The 21,395-nt window shown below is 38.8% G+C and overlaps 1 protein-coding gene across 8 annotated transcripts in view; it reads right to left on the bottom strand.

The window, feature by feature from the left end:
* The window catches only part of dnajc5ga (DnaJ (Hsp40) homolog, subfamily C, member 5 gamma a), a 31,500-nt gene extending 11,241 nt beyond the window's left edge, over window positions 1-20,259 (bottom strand). For 3 of the 8 annotated variants that reach the window (XM_088624932.1, XM_088624933.1, XM_088624925.1), the window contains exons 1-3: window positions 20,069-20,256; window positions 4,395-4,516; window positions 856-1,069 (exon numbers count right to left, since the gene is read on the bottom strand). In XM_088624932.1, coding sequence (XP_088481058.1) covers window positions 856-1,069; window positions 4,395-4,507 — 327 coding nt within the window. In that variant the 5' untranslated portion in view covers window positions 4,508-4,516; window positions 20,069-20,256. Of the gene's footprint in view, window positions 1-855; window positions 1,070-4,394; window positions 4,517-19,389; window positions 19,413-19,981 lie in introns of those variants that run through there. The other 5 variants (XM_088624931.1, XM_088624930.1, XM_088624926.1 and 2 more) reach the window with 4 other exon arrangements.
* Between the last annotated feature and the right edge of the window lie 1,136 nt (window positions 20,260-21,395).

Here is a 21,395-nt window from a genome sequence, read left to right as displayed (position 1 = left end):
CCCCGCTGTTTGCTGTACGCCTCATAACAGCACTGGCTTGATAACTGTCCATGCAATGCAAACAACTGCTTTTTTAATACTACAGATTTTCAGTGACGACCCTTCACATCGTCAGCTGTTACAAAATCTTACTGCATACCTATCCTGCTAAGGTCACTGATTAATTACTTCCAGATTATGGTGTTATTACCATATTGCTTGAAACATGCTTTAGAACTCAATCATTTTTCTTTCCATTAAAGCACAATAGTACAAAGCACTTGCAGATTTTTAGAATGGTACTGTAACAGTTAACTGACATATCAAATTATAAAAGTGGCCTTTAAACAAAATGCTTAACCATCCAATCTTGTTTTTCAGATTACAGACTTCAAACCAGTGGTGAATAATTCTGGTCCACAAAGGCCACTATCCAGCTGGTGTTATGCTTTAAAATCAACTTGACCAATTAAGCAAATAAGGAGTTCAATTAAGTAATTAAGGGTTAAGGTGGAAATAAAACCAGATACCTGCTAGCCTTCAATGACTGGAGTTGTACACCCCTGCATTAAATGTTGTATACTAGAATTTGACCTTAAGGCCTGTTTAGCAAATTGAATTAAATTGAATACAGAAAAGTGAAAAATAAAAGATACAAGCAGAATTGACCAAACAAAATACAACTGAGAACATTTAGAAAAAGGACGGCAACAGAAAATACCTGACATTTTTACAACACTATGTCAAATCTTAAAGATTCCCACATTGTGTCTGAGATATTGCTCATTCAGAAGATGCCACCTGTATGTTAGGCCTTTTAAAAGATATAAGTAACACCAATATCAATAAGACACAAGCTCTTATAAGAGCACCTACCTTAAACCACCATTTGGACATCAGAAAGTAATATTTCACACTCTCCTCGCCAAACTGCTCAGCCACGTACAGTCCCATAGAGCCATACTCATCATAGATCTTCCTTTTGTTCTCATCGTTAAGGATAGAGTTCGCATTGTTAATTTCTTTAAATTTATCTGCCGCTTCTGGGTTGTCAGGGTTCTTGTCAGGATGATACTTCAGTGCAAGTTTCCTGAAAGTTAGAAAGTAAAGACATTAAAGCAAAACAAGTGCATTGTCACAAAAAAGCCTGTTATGATGTCAGTACTGAGGCACTCAATACAGCTCTTCAGCATTTAAGAATAATGTGCTAGAAGGTTACAGAAGCACCATGTGTGAAATCACCCTGATTTTGGCATGATAATCTTAAATTTTCTTGAAATCCAGACATTTGTATATTTGTCATGAGCAGAAAGATATTTGACAATTCTTTGCCTTAAATCCTTTCCTCCACAGGATACATGTGCCAAATTTCAGGAAAATCAGAGCTGGTCATGCCAAAATCAGGTAGTTTTTACATGGAATAATGCATCTGCGTTCCTTCTTGACCATCTAAATTTTGTTCGACCAAGGTAGAATTAAGGATAAAACACGAGGACATGAGAAGAATAGAGGTCTAGTGCATGTGCAATCAAACTCCTAACAACTGCAACCACCTGATGTTTGCAGGGAATTCGGTGGTTTTCTAGACTGTATCGGTCCTGAAGGCTCTTAAGAGAGAAATGAAAAGGAAACTGCAACTCTATTTTTAGATTGCGGGGCTAGAAAGAACTGGCATTGATGAGTGCATTTCAAAGTAAAATGTACCCAATAAATTGTAAAACTTCCAATTAACATTGCAAAATAAACTACATTTCCAGGTAAGTTCAGCTTCATATTATGCGATTCAGAATGAGGCAACCAAACTTCCGGTGAGGTGAAGCTGTCCTAATACATTGTAAACCAGCAGGCTTGTGAAAACATGTATTTTAATCCTAGAAATATTTCTCTCGACTTCAAGATGGTTTTGCAGACAAATACCACTCACTTGTTAACTCTGCATGCAACTCACTGCAGTGAAACATCTACTACACAACCTGTACATCAGATTACAGTAGTCATTACAGTGGCTAGTAAGCAGGAAGGGGCCACTTCATTTTGCAATTTGCACAACTCTCGATGTCACCCGTGGTTTGCGACAAGGTACTTTCACAAAGGTAACGATTTTGTGCTTAATTCTGAAACTGTAAATTTTTCCGACGCCATCGATTAACTTACTTTGTTACCCAGGTTTAATAGCAGAGAAATTGAGACTGCAGTTCCCCTTGAACATTTTACAAATCTGAGACTGGGTATTCCCCACCCCCTCCTAAAGCTTAAAGCATCCTCAGCAACTGAGAGGCAGCAGTCGTACTGATCTAGCACCAATAGGGTGCGCCTGGTCTTGGTTGGGATCCAAAGTGCCCTCACAAGCACTCACATCAAGCCCACCACACCAAAAAGTAGCAGAGAGTTCTGGGGTGAGTTTCCCGAAAACGATGAATCTTAGAGACTAACGAGCAACTTTACGATGTACGTACATAACATTCAAGCTACTTTTTCGTGGGTTTCCCAAAACCCCTCTTAATCGATCATTTAACGAGCGAGTATAAAATACTTCTCTGTTAACCCCGCCCCTGAAGTCGCTTAGTAAAAAGCATCACAAGTCGATTGACAAACAATCGATTGACAATACTTTCATTATATGGTGTCGGTTTTGGTCCTTCAGTGTGATGACAAAGTTGTGAAAAGGAATATGAAGTAAACATGACATCATAATTTAACAACCATTTAAGCGAAAGCGTATAGATAAGCACAAAATGGGACCCTTATTGTTTCTAAGAGAAAATAAAATAAATGACTGACATGCCGTAAAAGAAAACCAAGTTTAACTGTGTGGAAAGTGTATGCGTCCTGCACGATGTCTTTGATTTAAAGCAATATTTTTTGTCACGCTGCCATCGTTAAGAATCACAGTGTTTCATGAGAAAATACTGTTGTTATTTAAAGTTGTTGGGTGTGTTGGAACTCCATTTTAATTGGTCTTATTAACATGACATCTGGAAAAATTAACTACTAAGCTTGGCACGTGTCACTCAACAAATACAGGACCTATAATCAAATTTAAAAACAAGTAGGTCTAAGCTTTACCGTCAACAATCAAGACAGAACATAAAACGGCATTTCGAACTTAAAATATTGTATCGACCATGGGTTTTGGTACGGAATCGAGCAGGCATGGGACTCAGGGAATGGGGTTGAACAACACATTTAATAACTCGAATCGGGAAAGGTACACACACAGGGACAGGGGTTACAGCGCTGCACCTACACTAACATACACACACACACACGAAGGGAAGAGACTGTATCCCAGCCTCCGTCCCACTATATATAGTCCGGTAGTCCCCATGTGCTGTTCTCAGCCCGCCCTGCGTGGCGCTACATTGTAATACATGTTACGTGTTTCACGTTCTTTATGGAATTTAAATAGTAAAAGAGGGAGTATTATTAAAACATCTGACTTATGAATATGAAATTTACCCAAGATGACTAATAAATTCATTACTGTATAAATAAATGTTATTTTTTGAATTTCCTCTTACATAGTACAACAAAATATCAAAATCCTTAATATAAAATCTTAGTATTCTATATTTCCAGAGAATTCCCATGACGTGAATTGAATGTGCTCTGTCTGGCGATCTCTGTCTCTAAGGTTGGCGCAAGAGGTAGCCAGTTTAAGAAGCACTTAGTGATTAACGAGTGGGTCGGGGAGCACGTAGATTACGAATGATTTAACGTTCTACTTTAGTTACGATAGGTTTTGGAAAACACTCGTAAACTAACGATCGATCTTAAGAGCAAGTTTACGATGTTCTTAGCGCTACGATGCTTTCGGGAAACTCACCCTTGAACAGGTATGAATCCTAGAGTGGTCATATTGTTATCACCATAATAATCATAAGTCCAAGAGACCTTCTACATAGGAATCTGCACAAAACCTGTTGGAAAAATAAAAACCTGCAGACCTACACACTGTAGTTCTGGCTTTGAACCATGCACAAAACAACTGTTTAAAATGAGAGAATGCATTACTTTTTATTGCAATTACTGTGCCTTTAGGTGATACACCGTGAAAGGCACTATACAAAACTAAAGTTATTATAGACAAGTTGAGATGCAAGCTCAAAGTCAGCAAGAACAATGTGAAGTTCACATCTGCCAATGACTATGCAAGAATGAGTAGACATCGAATGTTGCAAGACAACTGTACAAAACTTCTGGGGGAAAAAATAAAGCCCCAGGAAGTAGTTCATGTATTGACAGTAACCTAGGTAACATTATGGACAAACAGCCCAGAAACCCTGAAGGGCCCAAGGCTACCAGTCACTTTAGTTTTAATGTTTGCATTGAGTCACACAGAGCCATACCATGGCAAATACACTGTAGGCAGACAACAGAACCTGCACCAATACTTTGGTGGTAATTGTCAATACCTGTAAGCTCTTTTGATGTCTTCTGCTGATGCCCCTTTCTCAAGCCCTAGCATCTTGTATAAGCTGTCCCCTGTTGTGGACATCTTTCGTTGAGGTCGGTTTTGATCTGCCATGGTTCAATTCTGCTTGGAAAGATAAACAGAAGACTGATTAGTTTCTTTCTCACAGATTTATCTCCTTAGATTTCTGAGGGCTTCAGCATGTCTTTTCAAAGTTAGTTTGTATCACTAAGATCCCATGTCCCATCCCAAGAATCTTGATTAAACTATTGACAAAACCTTCCAACGATCTCATAACACCCAAGTTACTGGGTGTAACCACTAAATATACATTGTGTGTATTATTTGTTAAAGGCCTGACAGTATTTTACCACATTTAAATAAAACATCCCTGTTAAAACACTCTGACACGTAGCATCAAATGTTTTATTAGCCCAAAGAACATCTCAGCTTTTGCAGATTAAGACTTCAGAATAAAAGGACTGTCCTAAACAGAATGGCACTACATCACAAATCAGCCCCTCAGAAAATGCAGGTACCCATTATTAGACAACTGGCTTAAGTGAAATCAGGGTAAGAAACTAAGCTTAACACAGCCAGTGTTTGTCAACGTGTCACATGTCAAGAGCACAACAACTACTCTCTGCTGAAATGGATTTGAAAGTTTCAGTAAAAGTCAGTTTAGCAAGAATGCTCTTATCCAAAACCTTGCTACTGGATAGAATGAATTACACACAGCTCTAATACCCAATATCATTGGTTGTGCATTTTATTTGTCTGCTTAAAATAAAACATGACAAACTATCAATATGTAAAAGCTGAAGTGCAATGATGTCATTATGATGAGGGAAATAAAACCAATAATAATTATGCTCACTTTTTTCACAAACTGCATCTGTAAATTCTTTACTTCACACATTCAAATCCAAACATTCATTTTTAGTGCAGATGGAAGCAATTTTATGCCAATATCAGATAGATCTTAAAGTGCTGGCTACCACAATTACAAAATGACAGATTCACAGAGAAAGGTACAGCAAGAAAGCATAAAAAAGCAGCAAGCAGAGGTTATAACTTAGGATTTCAAACTAGGTGGGTTTAAAATATAAAATACATGATTTAATTGTCATGAGCCTGAATTCCACTGTAAGCAGCATTTGTTCTTTAAAACCAAAGTTTTTGATGGTGTGGTCAAAACACTGTATTACAGTAAAAGTGAATGCTTCTGTTTGGAAGCGAGTGGGTCTTATCTTGCCCCGGGGAATATATAAGAGATGTATTACAAAAGAGGCTTTAATGATTCAAATATAAGTGGAAAACTCATTTGTAAATCTAGTTTACAACCTGAAAACTCTAACCTGTGATTAAACAATCAGTCTTCTATGTACAGGGCTGCACACTACTAACACCTTGACAAAGCCACACAATATATAAGAATGAGGTCCCAAAGCTGTTTTTAAGAGTACCCTCAGGATCAGCTGGAGGTACTCAGGACATGCAGTTCAATCTGTTGCTATGTAGTGACATCATTGTGACCCAATGGTAAGGCCTCAGGGTTTAAGACGATAAGCTTTTTGCTGATCTTGCAGATACTTTCCACTCATGAGAAACAATACACATTAGCATGCAGAGAAATATATCGTAACCAATAACCACTGTATCAGAACACACACAATTAATAACATCAATAGGCTCAAAGACATGTCCCAAATTCAGTCTCAACATCCGACTAATCTTCCATTTTTAGATGCTACCCAATCAATGAACAAATGTGATTAAATATTCTGCCATGCCTATTAAGTTTTCCAGGTGTGCAATTCAACCTCAAAAATGTGGTTTATCAACTGCACTGCCAGGTTATTTCATTTACCATGACAAAACCAGCACTTTGTGACCACATGGCGACCATACAATACTTCCACAAAGTTAAGTACATAATTGTGAATTCAGAATTTGTGATATTATCAATTAATTTATTTTGTTACCGAGATTTAAGAACTGATCTAAGAAATTGGCACTGTAGCTCCATTCAAGTCTTCTGTGTGATTCTTTCATCTCTGTTTAATTTTTAATTGATAAGAAGACTGATCAAATAACAGCTCTCAAGAAGCCATCTCAATTCTTAAGTACAACTGTGCTGCCACTATTCACAATATCAGTTCTTTCATTACAGACTGACTAACCTCATGTCTACCAGCATTCTGTATCACCATGTTCCTAAGAAAAGAACTATAATTAATAAAAAGCATTGATCATGAAATACTGATACCAAAAACAATTCTGCACTTTTAGTGTATTTTTAAAATATAACACCTCCCTTTAAAATTAAGCATTGATTACCTTTTCACTAGATCCTCATTTTGGAAAAGATTCACTGCCCTCCCTCTGGGTAAAGGATTTGTCAATTATTATTAACCACAGTTAATTTACACATCATAGAAGTAATACACTGCATACACATCTGTTGAAATAAATATTGCACAACAGTATCATTTAGCAAACTTCAGCATTGAAACTTCAGCAAAACTGTGGGATTCGTGATCAGGATTACCTGTACACTCTCCTTCAGAGACTGATGCAGCAAAGCACACAGTGGCTGGGACGTTCATTGAAAAGGAGGTCATAATAAGCAGAGTTTTATCGTTTTTATAAGGGAAACGGGATCGTTGCACACAAAGTCCCTCGGGACATCCCTAAAGCATAACGAACAGTTCCTCTTCTACAAAGGAAAGAATATTCTGGCTTCAGCTTTCTGTGTTAATTATACCTGTGTTTCAGCCAACCAGTCCACTTCGACAAGGGAGTCAATGAGTTGCTGTTTGGCAAATTCTGCCACAACAGATCCATGAGGTCAACCTTGAACGGTAGTCATGGAGGCACTGTACCCTGTTGATGCCAGTGTAAATGCCAGTTGACCTCTCCCAGTTTCTGTCCTTTGGTATGAGTCCCTTTTCCAAAACCACTCTTCCTTGGGATTAATCTTTCGGATATCCCTCTATTCTAATGGAATAGGTACTATCCTGGTGGATGTCTTCTTGGCACCACAGTCGAAAGTGGTAGGCCATTAGATTTTTTTATAGCTGTTGAGAGTGGACAATCTTTTACCTTCGATCTCTGAGCACTTCTTTACCTTTCCTCCATGAGGTGGCAACAAGCATTTCAATTCTCTAATTTGCCTCCTTTAATAGCTAGTGGGAAGAAAGGGGAGTTCCAGGTGGTTTTATAAACTTTGCGGTTGTATGAAACTACCAGGTAACTAAAAAAACAAGAGAGGATTCAAATGAAAGCTACTATGGAAAACTAAGGCTAAAAATTAAAAATATTGTTTCAACATATTCACATTAAAGCATCACCTGATTAAAAAATATGCAATATATTGTGTTTACACCAATACTGACAGACTTGAAATTTTCTTTGATCCAACAAACAATGAATGTGTACTTGCATGTTTTTCCTAATTCCAGTGCATTTATACTATCAAGGGTAGGAATCATGTTGGAGGAAACACCATTTCACATTGGACCGCACAAGTTCTGCAAGGTTCTCCGTTGTTGTTAACTGAACAATTTACCTTGATACCCCCTTGCAGAGCAGCCTTTCTGTGACTGGGAGATGTACGGTATCAGTGTCGAACAGAAAGCTTCAATGGCCTTTAACTCAAGATACAGAGTTAAACTGCTCTCACTGCACACTGCTGGCCTTCAGCTTTGCAAAGCCTTTATAGGAGCTATTTGTGGTAGCAATTACCCTCATCCCAGATTAGAAGTGCTCCGAGTCTCAGAGAATGGAGCCTCAGCAACCAGCAAACTCTTTTAAGAGGCACATCCACGGCTTGTAATATCAAGCCTCTTAATATTGGAGCTGGCTGTCAAAATATTAACCACATATTAAGGATATTCAACATTAGATTACAAAATCATTATATTTTTCTGAAAGCAACACATGAGACTAACTTATATTTCCACATTTATGACTATGAAACGGCAAAAACGAAAACATGCCCGAGCAAAATAAGTGGATGTTAGATGGGGCTGGAAGGTTCGAGTCAGGTGTGAGATAAAACACAATTCATTCTCAAAGACGAGTGCACCCAAAGAAAACATAAATGGTAGGAAATTATGACATTATGATAATGCAATAACACATAGTAAAATGCACATTACTGTTGTCACTACTGACATTTATTTGACTGTTCTCTCTATGATGTCAAAGTAGTAAAATGTATTAAATATTTTAGCTATACTATTCATTGACTGCTTTTTGACATGGATAATCACGTTAATTAGCATTCTGCATCGGAGACAGTGATACATATATATATATGTATGTATGTAAGATGTTTGCTGCATCAGCTTCTCACTATATAGTAGATATATATACTGGATGTATACTGGAGGCAAAAACAAATGTACATTGCTCACCACTTCAACGTTTAGAATCATTTTCATTTTTTCCATTAATCCATTCAGGTCAAATCTAGATTTTTTTTTTTTAAACAGCTGTATATATATATGCCTGGTAATGAATCACTTTTCTTTCTGACCAGACAGCTGCCCTTTCTTTCACGCTTACTTCAAATTGGATTTGATTGCTTATCTTGCACACCATCTGTTCCAGCACTGACTGGTGAACACCAGTGAAGTAACATTATGATATAACCAAATGAGACAAGCATACATAATGAAGATAGCTGCACACCATCCAAAAATAAATCTAAATATTGCAGACTTCAGTTCAGACATGACGTGTAAAGTACTAAATGTGAGCCACCATGCCCCTAGAACCCACCTACAAATTTCACCTCTACTATTTTCTTTCCTGGTGCTTCCATGTTTATGATTCTGTACAAATCCTAAGTAGAAGCTTTCTTTCATCTTTAAGACGCCGATTAGTGTTAATTACAGAAAGACTCTGAAAGAATGCCAGGAAACCTGATAAAGAGAACAGTATTCTCAATATTCTCTGTACAATATGAATGAATATACTGCAGTATCAAGAAACTACGTTCCCAGCATCTCAACCTCCAATACATGTCCTGACAATTCAGTCCATGCATTAATAAGAGTGCGACATTACTGAAATGGCATATTGAAAGACTTCCCAAACTGGGTATCATCACGCTGTTCGCAACAAAGTAGTTAGATTTGCTGATCTACATCTACTTACATAAGGATGAGAGGCAGTACCAGTGTCAATCCTACTATTGTTTCTTTTTCAGAAAGCTGCTTGGTCTTGGCAGGTATATAAGATTCTGGCAAAAAAAAGAACATTCCTGGTTTCTAGGTCATTTTCTCCAGCATGGCTGGTGGGATCCTGATCCTCTCTCCTTGCCATTTCATATCCTTATGTTTCACTCTCCTGGCATCCCTGCTGTATTCAGCCTTCCTACATTTTCGGGATGCTACCTGCTTGTGTTTTGCATCCCTCATTGGTCAACTTACACTGTTCTCATTTCCACTCATTCAGAGTTTGAAAATATACCTTTCTAAGAGTATATGTTTATAACTGCATACATTTTAAGATTCTTTCATTGATCTTGCAGAAAGTGCTGCAATATGAATAGGCCAGTGTCTAACCACTGACAAAATCAAAACAAAGTTGTTTTTTCAGTCCAAGTTATTTAGGGATAATACTACCATGGACAATAAAAATGCCCACAAGTTTTACTGTTTTCTTTTGTACTGACAGAGAAGCACACCTAAAAACATTGCACTGCTTATCATATTATGCTTCTTGTGAACTAAAGAGTTTCACTTGTAATTAACATTTTCAGTTTCACTTGCTAAGATTAAACTTGACATTTCCACTTTCACCTTAGAGAAGACGATACTTTGAGGAAGTAGCTGTATAGCTGCAAACTGTGGCTGGTGATTTGTCATCTTAAGTGGTGCAAAGTGTAGTTATGTATACAGTGTGAAACTGCCTAGTTACAAGCTGACATGTTACACACAATAATTGTAGCATGGTAATTTAGTACAGATGAATCAAGTTGAAAATTTCCCCTCCAACGGATTCTGAAATTATATAAAAAACAAGTTACATAAAAAATTTTAATTTGGTAAATGGAAGCACTATTAGTACAGTGTTTGAAAACTCTGACAATGCCCTTAGGATATCTTTTAAACACGCTGGCACACAATTCTTCAGTAGATTTACATTTCTCAGTAAGGGAGAAGACATCCACCTAGAGAACCGGTTTTAGTCAATAGGTCCAGCATACTCTATTTCTGAAAGAATGTTCACCCGTCGTGCCTTCAGCTCTTTCAGTCAAGGGCATCTCCCTCTGGATTTAACAAACAGCCAGACAGGAAATACAAATAAATAACATGTAAAAGAGGCAGGAATAAAATAAGCATTTGCAGTGCTCAAATTGACAAAAACACAATTGTCTAAATTAGTATTTCCACAATGCTAGAAAAATAAATCAAAAGAGAATATCCCTTTTATAAGCACTTTATCCAATACAGGGTTGCAGGTAAGCACAGCAAGCAATGGGTGCAAGGCAGGACACATGGAAAATGGCATGCCAGTCTTTCACAGGGCAGACACAAAGAGAGACACGCATAAACTCACACCAGAGACAGTTTTCTCAGAAGCCAATTAATCTAGCAGTATGTAGTAGAAGTATATCTTCAGACCAGAGCACATGGAGGAAACCCACACAATCACAGGGAGATTGGCAATTGCCAATAGCACCCCGGGAATTGAACCTGAGCTCAACAGAGCAGCAAGGCAGCAATGCCAATCACTGTGCTGCCCACAAATGGCATATAAAAAATCCAAATAGCACAATGTCCGATAACGTAAGATGTATTGGTCACTTCAATCTCGTATTTAAAATGAGTGATCAAATTGATGAATGTGAACTAATAACTGTCTTCTGTATTCCGCTGCAGAGCCTTTCTATAGAGGTATCTGTGTCTGCCCACACTTTAAAAAGAACTTACTAAAATATGGTCCATTCCACAAGATTGTATTAATAAATAAAATACACAGAAATTAGATTTTTGTTGTATGTTGTAAAAAGCGGCAAGTTGAGAAAATGAATACACATTGCGAACCATTTAAAGCTTGTTTTTTTTATTTTAAACTACATATTCTATCAGCGCGAGTACAGCTCAACGTGCCAAACTTTGCGAGAAGAATAAGTGAGAGAAATCCCCACCTACTTTCTACATGACTGAACAAAACAAAAGGAGGTCACCCCTAATTTTGAGATTAGAAAGATTAATTGGGATTAGAGCCGCAACTCTGACCAAGAATAGAATACCACGAGGTAAATGAATGACTTAACAGTCTGCAAAAATATCAATGCCACCCACGGCCTGTTTCTGCTTAGCTCTCCAGGCACTCCAAAAGAGAAAATGATGTTTTGGTGAGCCAGCTGTCACACTTCCAGCTTTAAAGGTGAGGGAGATAGAGGATGCCACATAATATCCCCATTTGTCAAATTAAATTGAGTTCATTCTATCAATTAGGGAACAAACCAACCCAGTGCTACATACATTAGATACCTTAGTGAATGAGACATCTTAATCCAATCACAACCTTCTCCCTACCATAATTGTTCTTACCAGCAGTGCTGCCCAGTCCTTGTTTTAACCCAGACCTTAGGGTTACTCAGCTTTGAAGGGGAGGAAGCAGGTCTACCACAATTGTTTTCTAAGAATGTTTCTAAGAAGCAAGCTTTTAAAGTATCCCTCTCCCCGGGGAAGTCACAGAAAAGCTTTTCTCCATTCTGGGAATGTTCTGCAAGTTTCACTTTCTCCTCTTCCGTTACATTCACTGTATTTGAGGCGGTTCCTCACAATAAACTCAGCAATAAGCAGCCTGTGCAATTTTCCCTCTTAATTTAATTGTGACTTTGTGCCCCAATATCTATCAGAATATGACCTGACAGAATCTGGCTTAGAAAAGGCACAACAAAGATCACTCAAATAGTAAAAGTATATTGTCAAGTTAAAAGTGCTTGTTCTCAGTAGATGTGCTTCGAATTTCAAAACGGCTCGAAGCAGACCTTGCAACCCATTGGGAGTTTCAGAGGGTGAAGAGTTAATGTTTCCAAAAAGGACAGTTTGGAATTCTGTCCTGTTTTCAATATCGCTCCGGGATAGACAGCAAGATCAACTGTGGCCATCACTGACCTGTTAAACTCTTACCTTAAGCAATGGGTTAACAGATCATTTAGAAAATGTTATCAATTCCAGATTAATACGATCAAAAGTAAAGCACGCTTTTTTAAATGACTGTGATAACATTGAGACCCTGTTATGTGTAATTACAGACTTCAAAACTTATTTGTAAATGCTTTTACCTTTGTCTTTTTTTTTAAACACTTCAATATCACATTTTGCAACATCTACACATTTCACATTTCTTACATAACACAGTGGCCTCAAAAGAGCGTGAGTGTGGTGAGGCAGTTTCTACTGCAAGAAAAAAGCTGCTTTCTGGAAAAAAGACCTTGATGGTGCACGCAGATATCCAACTATATATTCAGAAAGCTACATGATTGTCTTTGTGCCAATTTATTCTCTCTTGTGCTGAATTGACTAAAACTGCCCAGCTAACCCTCTCACTATGGCCCAGGCAGAAGTGCTAGTCTGAAAGGAAAAAAAAAAAAAGTTCGGGCACATTACACTCACTATATAAACAATCTCACCTACAATGTCTGTAATTCAAAAAAGACCACACTGAAACCAACTGAGCTCCCTCCCTGCCAAACACTGTGTAGTTATTGTTCATTAGTTACAAAGAAAAAAGTGCAGAGCCCACATAGTAACTGTGTGATGTGGGATTAGTTGTTGCCTCTTTTTAACATTAAAAAGCAATATTTTATATTGATAATAAGATGATAGGAAATATCACATTGCCTCTCTTAGGTCTCCCTTTTTCTTTAATGATGACAACTACTGCATTTGCAAACTTAAATGTTACTGTCAAAGAGAGTGCTTTTTGCGGTTTGCATAAAATGAAAAAAGTAACGCAGTTCTGCAAATGAATGCTTCTGTTCTAAAGATTTCAGTATTTTAGATGAACATTTGCCATCTTATTTCTGGGACTTTCTCTTGCAGTTCTCCATTGCGGTTACGTTTTTTTTAACACGGATATTAGGACAACTTTTGCTTCCTTTCAGGCGAAGCCAATTGCAGGTCAGAAGGCATTGCCTAGGGAGTCAAAATGAGACCCAGAGGAGTTCTGTAAACACAGGCATGTTTCTTAAAATGATACAGCTTGATTTTTGGCATGTGTAAATCACACACCTAAAGAATCTTATCAGATATAACTGCATTCACAAAGTTATCATCAAGAAAAGCTTTTATCAAGCCGGTGCAGTGAGATGATTAATATTGGTCATCAAAAAGAGTCCTACTGTGAAAGACACAAGACAGCAGCATGAAGCTGCAACTATAAGCAAAGCATGTGATGCAAATTCTGCCTTGTGGGATTCAATCCAATTCTTCCCACAGAGTCTGGTCAGCCTCTGCCTGTTTACTGGTTGCTGAGCCCGTGCAACATGTCAAACCAGATAATTCCACAAATTCTCAATTTGTCTGGCAAGCAGGGCATCTATAACCGTGGCGTTCCCGTCTCACAAGGAAAGCTGACGCTCTACAAGCAGCAAGTGGATTTGCGTTTCCTGCTGGGAAGCTGTCAATATCAGGATGAGCCCGCAGGAATGACAGCAAGGGAAGCCCCAAGATTTGATCAATGTAGCTCTGTGCAGGTCACTGAGGTTATTTCAAGGGAACTTGTATAGCGACTAAAAACACTTGTGAACATCAGGAAACCTCAACAACTGCTGCATCGTTCCACATGTCTGTACCACATGTTGTTGATATCCATTAGGGTGGTCTATAAAAAAAAAAACCTTGATTCATCACTAAGGACTTGGCTCCATTGCTTGGCACCAAGGCATTACTTTCCTGACAAGCAGGGCAAATTGGCAGTACTTTCAGGTAAAATCACCCCTTAACCTGTGCCTAATGAAAAGGCTTAGTGCTCAGACAAAGTCACTAGAGTGTGATAGTCAGTCATGAATGATTCATTCACCAATCAAAAGCACACCAGAAACATTTAAACATCTCAAATCCATAAACTTCACTTTTAAATTCATATGCAGTACTGGATATCAATGTACATACTTAGAGGTAGCAAAAAATGCAATAATGAATATCTCTAGATTCAGAATTAACACTAACAATTTACCAAACCTGATCTAGGTAAATTGTGTATTTTAACACACTATGCTAGAATGCTTTGCAGAGCTGGTAACGCAAACGGAACTGTGGCAACGTTCACGTGTTACTGCACTCGTGATCGTGGTTATGAAAAGTCTAAAAACGCCATGACCACCATGATGATGAAGGTTCTACAGCTCTATTAAACTTTATTTTTTCCTTTGCTGTCAACATTTAGATGGGTTCAAACCCTGACCTAACAGCTGTGGCAACAATGTGTTCCACCCGCACAAGATCTGTACATCTAGCTGGATACAGCTCCAAGATCGCCATCGTTCTGCATCCCAAAATGGCACAGAGACACTGGAAATTAGTAGGACTGGCTGTCATTCAGTAAAACAGTGAATCCAGAAAGAGCTCAACATATATGTTGTGATGGGGGCCGAATATATAGAGTAGCACAATATGGCATGCCAGGCCATGAAGATATTCAAATGAAATTGGCCAAAAGGCAGTTGGGTCATAGTTCAAGATGATCTGCTATGATGCTAAGGAGGGAATGTCACAGACACAAGGTGGGTTGCCATCCATGTTGATTAAATAATAATCTTGACTTTATACAGCACCTTTAAATGTGGCTTTTCAAAACACTTTACAGTGAGAAAAAAAGCACACAAGAGAGGAAACAGCAGAATCACACAATAACAATAAGGGTATGGAATATAGTAGAAATGATACAGAGGAGATAGAGAACCAGTTAAATAAAAGCCCTTCTCAAGTAGAAAGTTCTGAGTCTTGATTTGTAAGAGCTCATGGAAAGTGACTATGATATCCTTAGAGATTTCCAGAAGATTCTCCATAGAGAATTCCAGAGTTCTGGGGCACAGCAGGAGAAAGCCATGTCACCCATAGTATGTAGACAGGCTTGGGGAACAGACAGGAAACCAGAAGTACATATGAACAAAGGTTGTGAGGTGGGATTAGGACAATAGTAACTCAGACAGGTACTGAGATGCCAAGCCATGCAGGGCCTTATAGGTTTTTGAAGTTGACACGAAACCTAACAGGAAACCAATGCAAGGACTCCAGGATAGGATAAATGTGATCACTTGCACTAGACCTGGTCAGAATTACGGAGATAATTAAGTTTGTTCAGTGTGTATTTAGACACCCTAGTAGAAGACGAAAGTGCTGACCAGCTTTTCAGCTACAGTTAGCGACAACATAGAACATAGTCTGGTAATATTTCTGAGATGGAAGAATGACATTTTGACAATATTTTTCACATGTGGGTTAAACATCAAGCGTGGATCAAATATCATCCCCAGGTTCTTCAATTTAGAAGGACAATGTTGTGTTGCACAAGTGGATCTGTTCACAAGTAGAGGTGTGATGTGAGGAGTACAATACAACAGCATGAATAGAGATCCCAGTATTTACTGATAACCATTTGACTGCTTAATAGTATTTAGACAATATTTTCACCTACAAAGACTATACATGTGTCATACTCTGCATACATCTGTCAGATGTTCCTGGCAAGGCACAACACGCATATGATGAACCGGTCACCCTATGGAACAGACACGAACACAACAGAGCACACTACTGTATCTATATCTGCTATATTCTAGGGAGAACTGGATGCTGATGACTCACACCATGTATACTTGTCACTAAGTGGAATAGGCTTTCCCACAGAGAAACAAAAAGCCTTCTATTGTTGGTGCACAGGATGCCAGCATTGCTTGCAGCATACTGTAACAAGAAAAAGTCCTCATGCTCAAAAAAAATAACCCCTTTAGGTATTTACTAACCTTTGATTTGACAATAGGTTGGAACATGAATGTGCTACACGTGCCCCAGTATGATGTGCAGTCCATTCCTTCAGCCAAATACATACATCTGTGGTTAGTTCTTGTTTTATTCAAATATCCTGCTAAACACATTTGTTATGTTTTACTTCCTCGATATATTTACTACTGTTACAATCCAAACAATTAACATGTCCTTATTTTCCTGGAATGTGTTGTACAGAATGCAACTAAGCACCAGGGTCTACATTAAGTAATATAACAGAAACACATCGGTATTTTGCTATGGACAGAAAATAACTACAGTGTCTTTCAAGATAAAACTGAATACAGCAGAAGAAAGAGTAGGGATAGAAAAAATCTATTGAAGTCAAAAAGCCTTCATCAGTTGGTAGGAAAAGCACCTTAGTTACAACCTTGGTTACAACAACGGAGCACTGGGGAAGATACATTAGCAGTACTGAAGCACCACTGTAGTCATGGCACACTCTGACACCCGTGTTAAGCATGACCTTTGATTATCACAGGCCATGCACGAAAAAGCTGCTCATTACAACCACAAGAAAAACATACTTACTTTTAATTACAGTTATTAAATTAATGATTTACCATCTTCCCTCTGCAAAAATGGACTTTGCCACTTAGAATGTCTCTTAGTAAGAACTGGGCATATGCACACCAAATTGTACTTGTTTATAGTGATGTGAAAAGAGTCTGTTTTGTCCTGACTACTTGTTCAATACAGATCCCAGAGCACTTTTCAAAACAGGAGGGGTGTTAACCCTGCTGTCCCAGCTAATTTCAACTCTGAGCTCATACAATCTAGCCTTTGCAAAGCTCCCCTTTGATTTAATAGGTGAAGAAATGTCTCCTTTCTCTGCCTCATCTGTTGTGTAGTGGGGCTGCCAGTGTATAACGGGTGCCTATAGGTGCATCACTACTATGCAAGATGCTAAAATGACACCAAGCAGTTTAACACTAGGCCAGCACAAACAGCACCTTATTTGCAAAAGAAGACTGCTGACATTTACCAATGAGGAGGCAGAGCTAAAAGAAAGTTTTAATTGACAGTGCAAACAAGGCAGGAAGCACTTCTGCTGGCTCAGGGAAAGCTGCCCTAATACATCACTGTCTCTGTAACAGGGATCATCTGCTCACGTCACCAGCTTCCCCAGCTTATTTGTAAATACCTGTCAATGGAAAACCACCACCAGAAACTCAAAACAACACCTTTGTTGCCTTGGTTTCACTTCAGTTAGCAGGGGAAAGAGAAAGAGGAGATGCTTTTTGTGTGGATACCCACAAGTCAGCAATTCACCTCCAGCCTTGTCTTTTATTAATTTTGTAACTTTACCTTTAATTTAGCTTGACATACTTACAATCCATCCATCTTCTAATAGTTTTATCCAATACAGAGTCATGGGGAAGCTGGAACCTATCCCAGCAAGCAACAGGTGCGAGGATGCAGGATACACTGTGGATGGGACGCCAATCCATCACAGGGAATGCACAGACACACACTCGCACTAGGTTCAGAACTGAAGACAGGGCCCCAGCACTGTGAGGCATCAATACTAATCAATGCACCACCGTGCCACACATAGTGGCAATCCATTTTACCAACATCTTTTAAGCAATGTGTGCCAAGCTAACCAATGGTTTTTAAGAACACAATGTAAAATGTGCTTTTCCGTCCATGGATTTTATGATTGGTACAGTTTATTTTCTATTCATTCCATGCATTTATATAACAGCTATCAGGATCCCCCAAAAACTCTCTATATATAGGAGGGGCCCTACTTCACCCAGCACCCTCTTGGGTGACCAGCAGCCCCACTACACAGCAGGTCAAGTAAACTCAGCACAAACGCTAAAATGCTTAAAGTCTGGAGTTCGCAATTATGGTCATTGAGACCCACACACCTGCTGGTTTCCATTCCAGCCAAGCAAACTTGATTGGACTACTTGCAATTTTTGTTTCTACCCAAAAGTTCCGCTTTTGCTTACAAAGGGCAATAGTTAACAGACGACTTCATACGCAAGTTTGAGAGCTGAGAACGGTGAAACAGATCAAATAAATCCTGTTAAAGTCAATAAGGGTTGAATTGTGTCACCAAGAGCTTGGCTGGAACAAAACCCAGCAGGTGTGGGGTCCTGCAGGGCCAGGATTAGGAACTTCTGCTCTAAGTGATAAGGATGGTAAAAGATGTTGCCAAACACAGAGAAAAGTCTGAAGTCAATTAAAACTGTCTAAATCTGATGCTACTCTGATGAACTACATGATACGTAGGCTCAGATTGTTGCTAGAAAGAAAAAAAAAATCTATAGGTGTAAACAAAAACTTTATAAATACCCATCAATTTAAAGACATCTTAAATTCAGGTGCATTTGGGCACATTCATAAGATTACCAAAGAAAACCAGAGTTAGACTTACGTTTTTAAAACAGTTGCAAAACATCCTGCAATATTGCCACACACAACCCGTCTGTGCCTAGCATTAAAACCAGTTGCTACAAGCTTTGATACAACAGTCTCCAAAATAACACATAAAACCAATTATTAAGGCCTTTCCAAAAACCTTTGACACTCTCCAACTACAAAATACCTAAGCCTTACTAAAGCGTAGCAATATAATCAAGGCTGATAAAACTAGGAATACACCTTCTAATAGAAAAAACTCAAGCAGTTTAACTTGAGACTTTGGACAGCAGCCTGTGGAAACAGTATTAATAGAACAGCACTTATTAACTGACAGAAGTGACTCTCTGAATTATATCCTGATCTATTTCAAAATAACCATGTACATATACAGTTACAAATACATATTACTTTGTACAAAAAAACGTGTGACTCTGAAATGCACACTAGAAAACTTCATCGGACACACCTGGGAAAAAATAAAGAATTCCACCTTAGTTCCACAAAAACACTTGCAGTCTACAGCACTGGTGTGAATAGTTTTTCTAAGCCACGAAAAAGAACAACTGGAAAAGTACTTACGTTGTTTCTAGCAACTTTGAAAGCAGTTACCAAAACTTTTAGTAAACTCCCTTTAGAAAGAAATACTGTTTAGTCTGTCGTGTCTTTGCCATCTCCCAACTCTGAATTCCGTATACGCATTCACTGCCGGAGGCAAAGTTATATTTATTCATAAAGTCTTTGCATTGTGTTTGAATTTCTAAATGACCAATTGTCTTTTCATTTCTTTAAGTGCTTGGGTGGGATAAAGAAAATTCTCACCGAACGTAAGATGTCCAATACAAAAACAAGATTAATTGCTAGTACTTTATTAGAGCACCGTTTCCAGATAACGAAAGTACATAAAGGTTAGATAAGTCTAAGTACGGGTTTCCGGACCGACACCAGATCTCATAAAACATTCGCACCAGTTATTGATTAGACATCTTTTCCCCGAAACAACACAGTACCGACGGCCAAGCTCACTCACTCCCCCGGACCCAATCCGTTAACCTGACTTCCACATGGTTTGTAATCGCTCTGTTTTAGGCTCCAAACAATAAAGGGCAGGTCGTTTCAGACTCCAAAATCTAAATTCGCTGTTGCCTCTCTCAACTTTTAAAGTGACCCTTACCGATTGGTGTAAAAGCAAAAAAGAAAAACACCTTTTTTCTTTGATCACTGGCCACTCGTCACTTTTCAAAGCTGCACGCCGGCTTACCTAGTGCAAATAAAATGGGGGCTGTAAAACTGTTGCAGGATCATAGAGGCACCCGCTTCGAAATCCGGAATTCCCACACTCCTGCTCGGTTTCTTGGCTTCCACTCCCTGGTAAGTACCGCACAAGCGGGAAGTGCTACTGCCCTGAGCTCGGAAGATCGAATGCTTCAGGAAGCAGAACGGCCGTGGCAGGGCACTTCCGGTGTCAGATACCGGAACGCATGCGTGCAAGACAGCAATGCTTGGAGAAGAGCTGCTAGCGTTATGCTTTTTAAAACATTGTCATGGATTGGTCCATCTCTTCTGGATTACAAGAGGTTATTTTCCAGAGGTTCCCGCCAGGGTTATTACCAATAGAAAAGCAGGATTCGGGGTTAATTCCTCTAGATTATGCACAAGAAATATGTTTTGAGTACGTTTAGTTCTTTATGACTGGAATACCACCAACGTAGTTAGATTTTATGGATTGTTCTGAATATATAATTTTAATATTAAAGAAAAAAAGTATTCACTGGGTTTGTGTATTTATATATGCTAAACGTATAATATTGTATATGCCTAATTGTAAATATAAGTAGTATTGTAACGCTCCGGGGTTCACGTGGGCACGCGCCCTCGCCTCTGCAGCCTCAGGTCAGCCCTCCACCGTCGGGCACTCGAACCCGGGCCTCTGGCATCACCCAACAGGGACCCAGCCTCCTGAGCCAAAGGGAAATCTGCCCGTCAGCCTGACGGCTGAGGTCCATGCTATTCACAGGGAAGGGCGGTGACGTCACCTTGCTGGTAAACCGGCTCGAACAACCTGCAATGGTGGCCGTATGCGTTACAATATGTTAAATGGCTAGCTGTAGTCCTTGTGTCGTTTGGATGCGAGGCTGACATTAACGAATCGGTTGATGAACATTTGTAACTATTGAAGGGAAAAATTGCAAATTGGAACGCAATTAAAGTTGTATTTTAACTAAACATTTGTGACTTTTTTAAATCGAAACAATTATTTAGACTTTATTTTATATTCTGATTAAACATAATTATTTAGCCTTCACTGCACGTCTACGTTTTAAACTGCAAAAGAACATGTAATAGGTTTATTCCATGCTGAAAAAAAAAAGAAATCACAACGTTCCGGCCGTGGAGCCTTCTTCACTAACAAAACACTAACAAAAACCCAAGAAAACCAAATGTATTACAATTCTAAATGCCGTTAATTTTAATTAAGTAAACCAAGGTAACCAAGAATGCGTTTTAATAAAACGAAATGTATAAACAACCAAGCCGCACAAATGCGGCTGGAGTGTGCAGGTCCCTTACTTCCTTCATCTCCAACA

This window comes from Lepisosteus platostomus, chromosome 3 (genome assembly GCF_059453375.1).
Source record: "Lepisosteus platostomus isolate fLepPlt1 chromosome 3, fLepPlt1.hap1, whole genome shotgun sequence".
Classification (NCBI taxonomy): domain Eukaryota; kingdom Metazoa; phylum Chordata; class Actinopteri; order Semionotiformes; family Lepisosteidae; genus Lepisosteus; species Lepisosteus platostomus.
The sequence above is the reverse complement of the archived record's forward strand: the minus strand, read 5'-3'. Positions and strand labels throughout refer to the sequence as shown.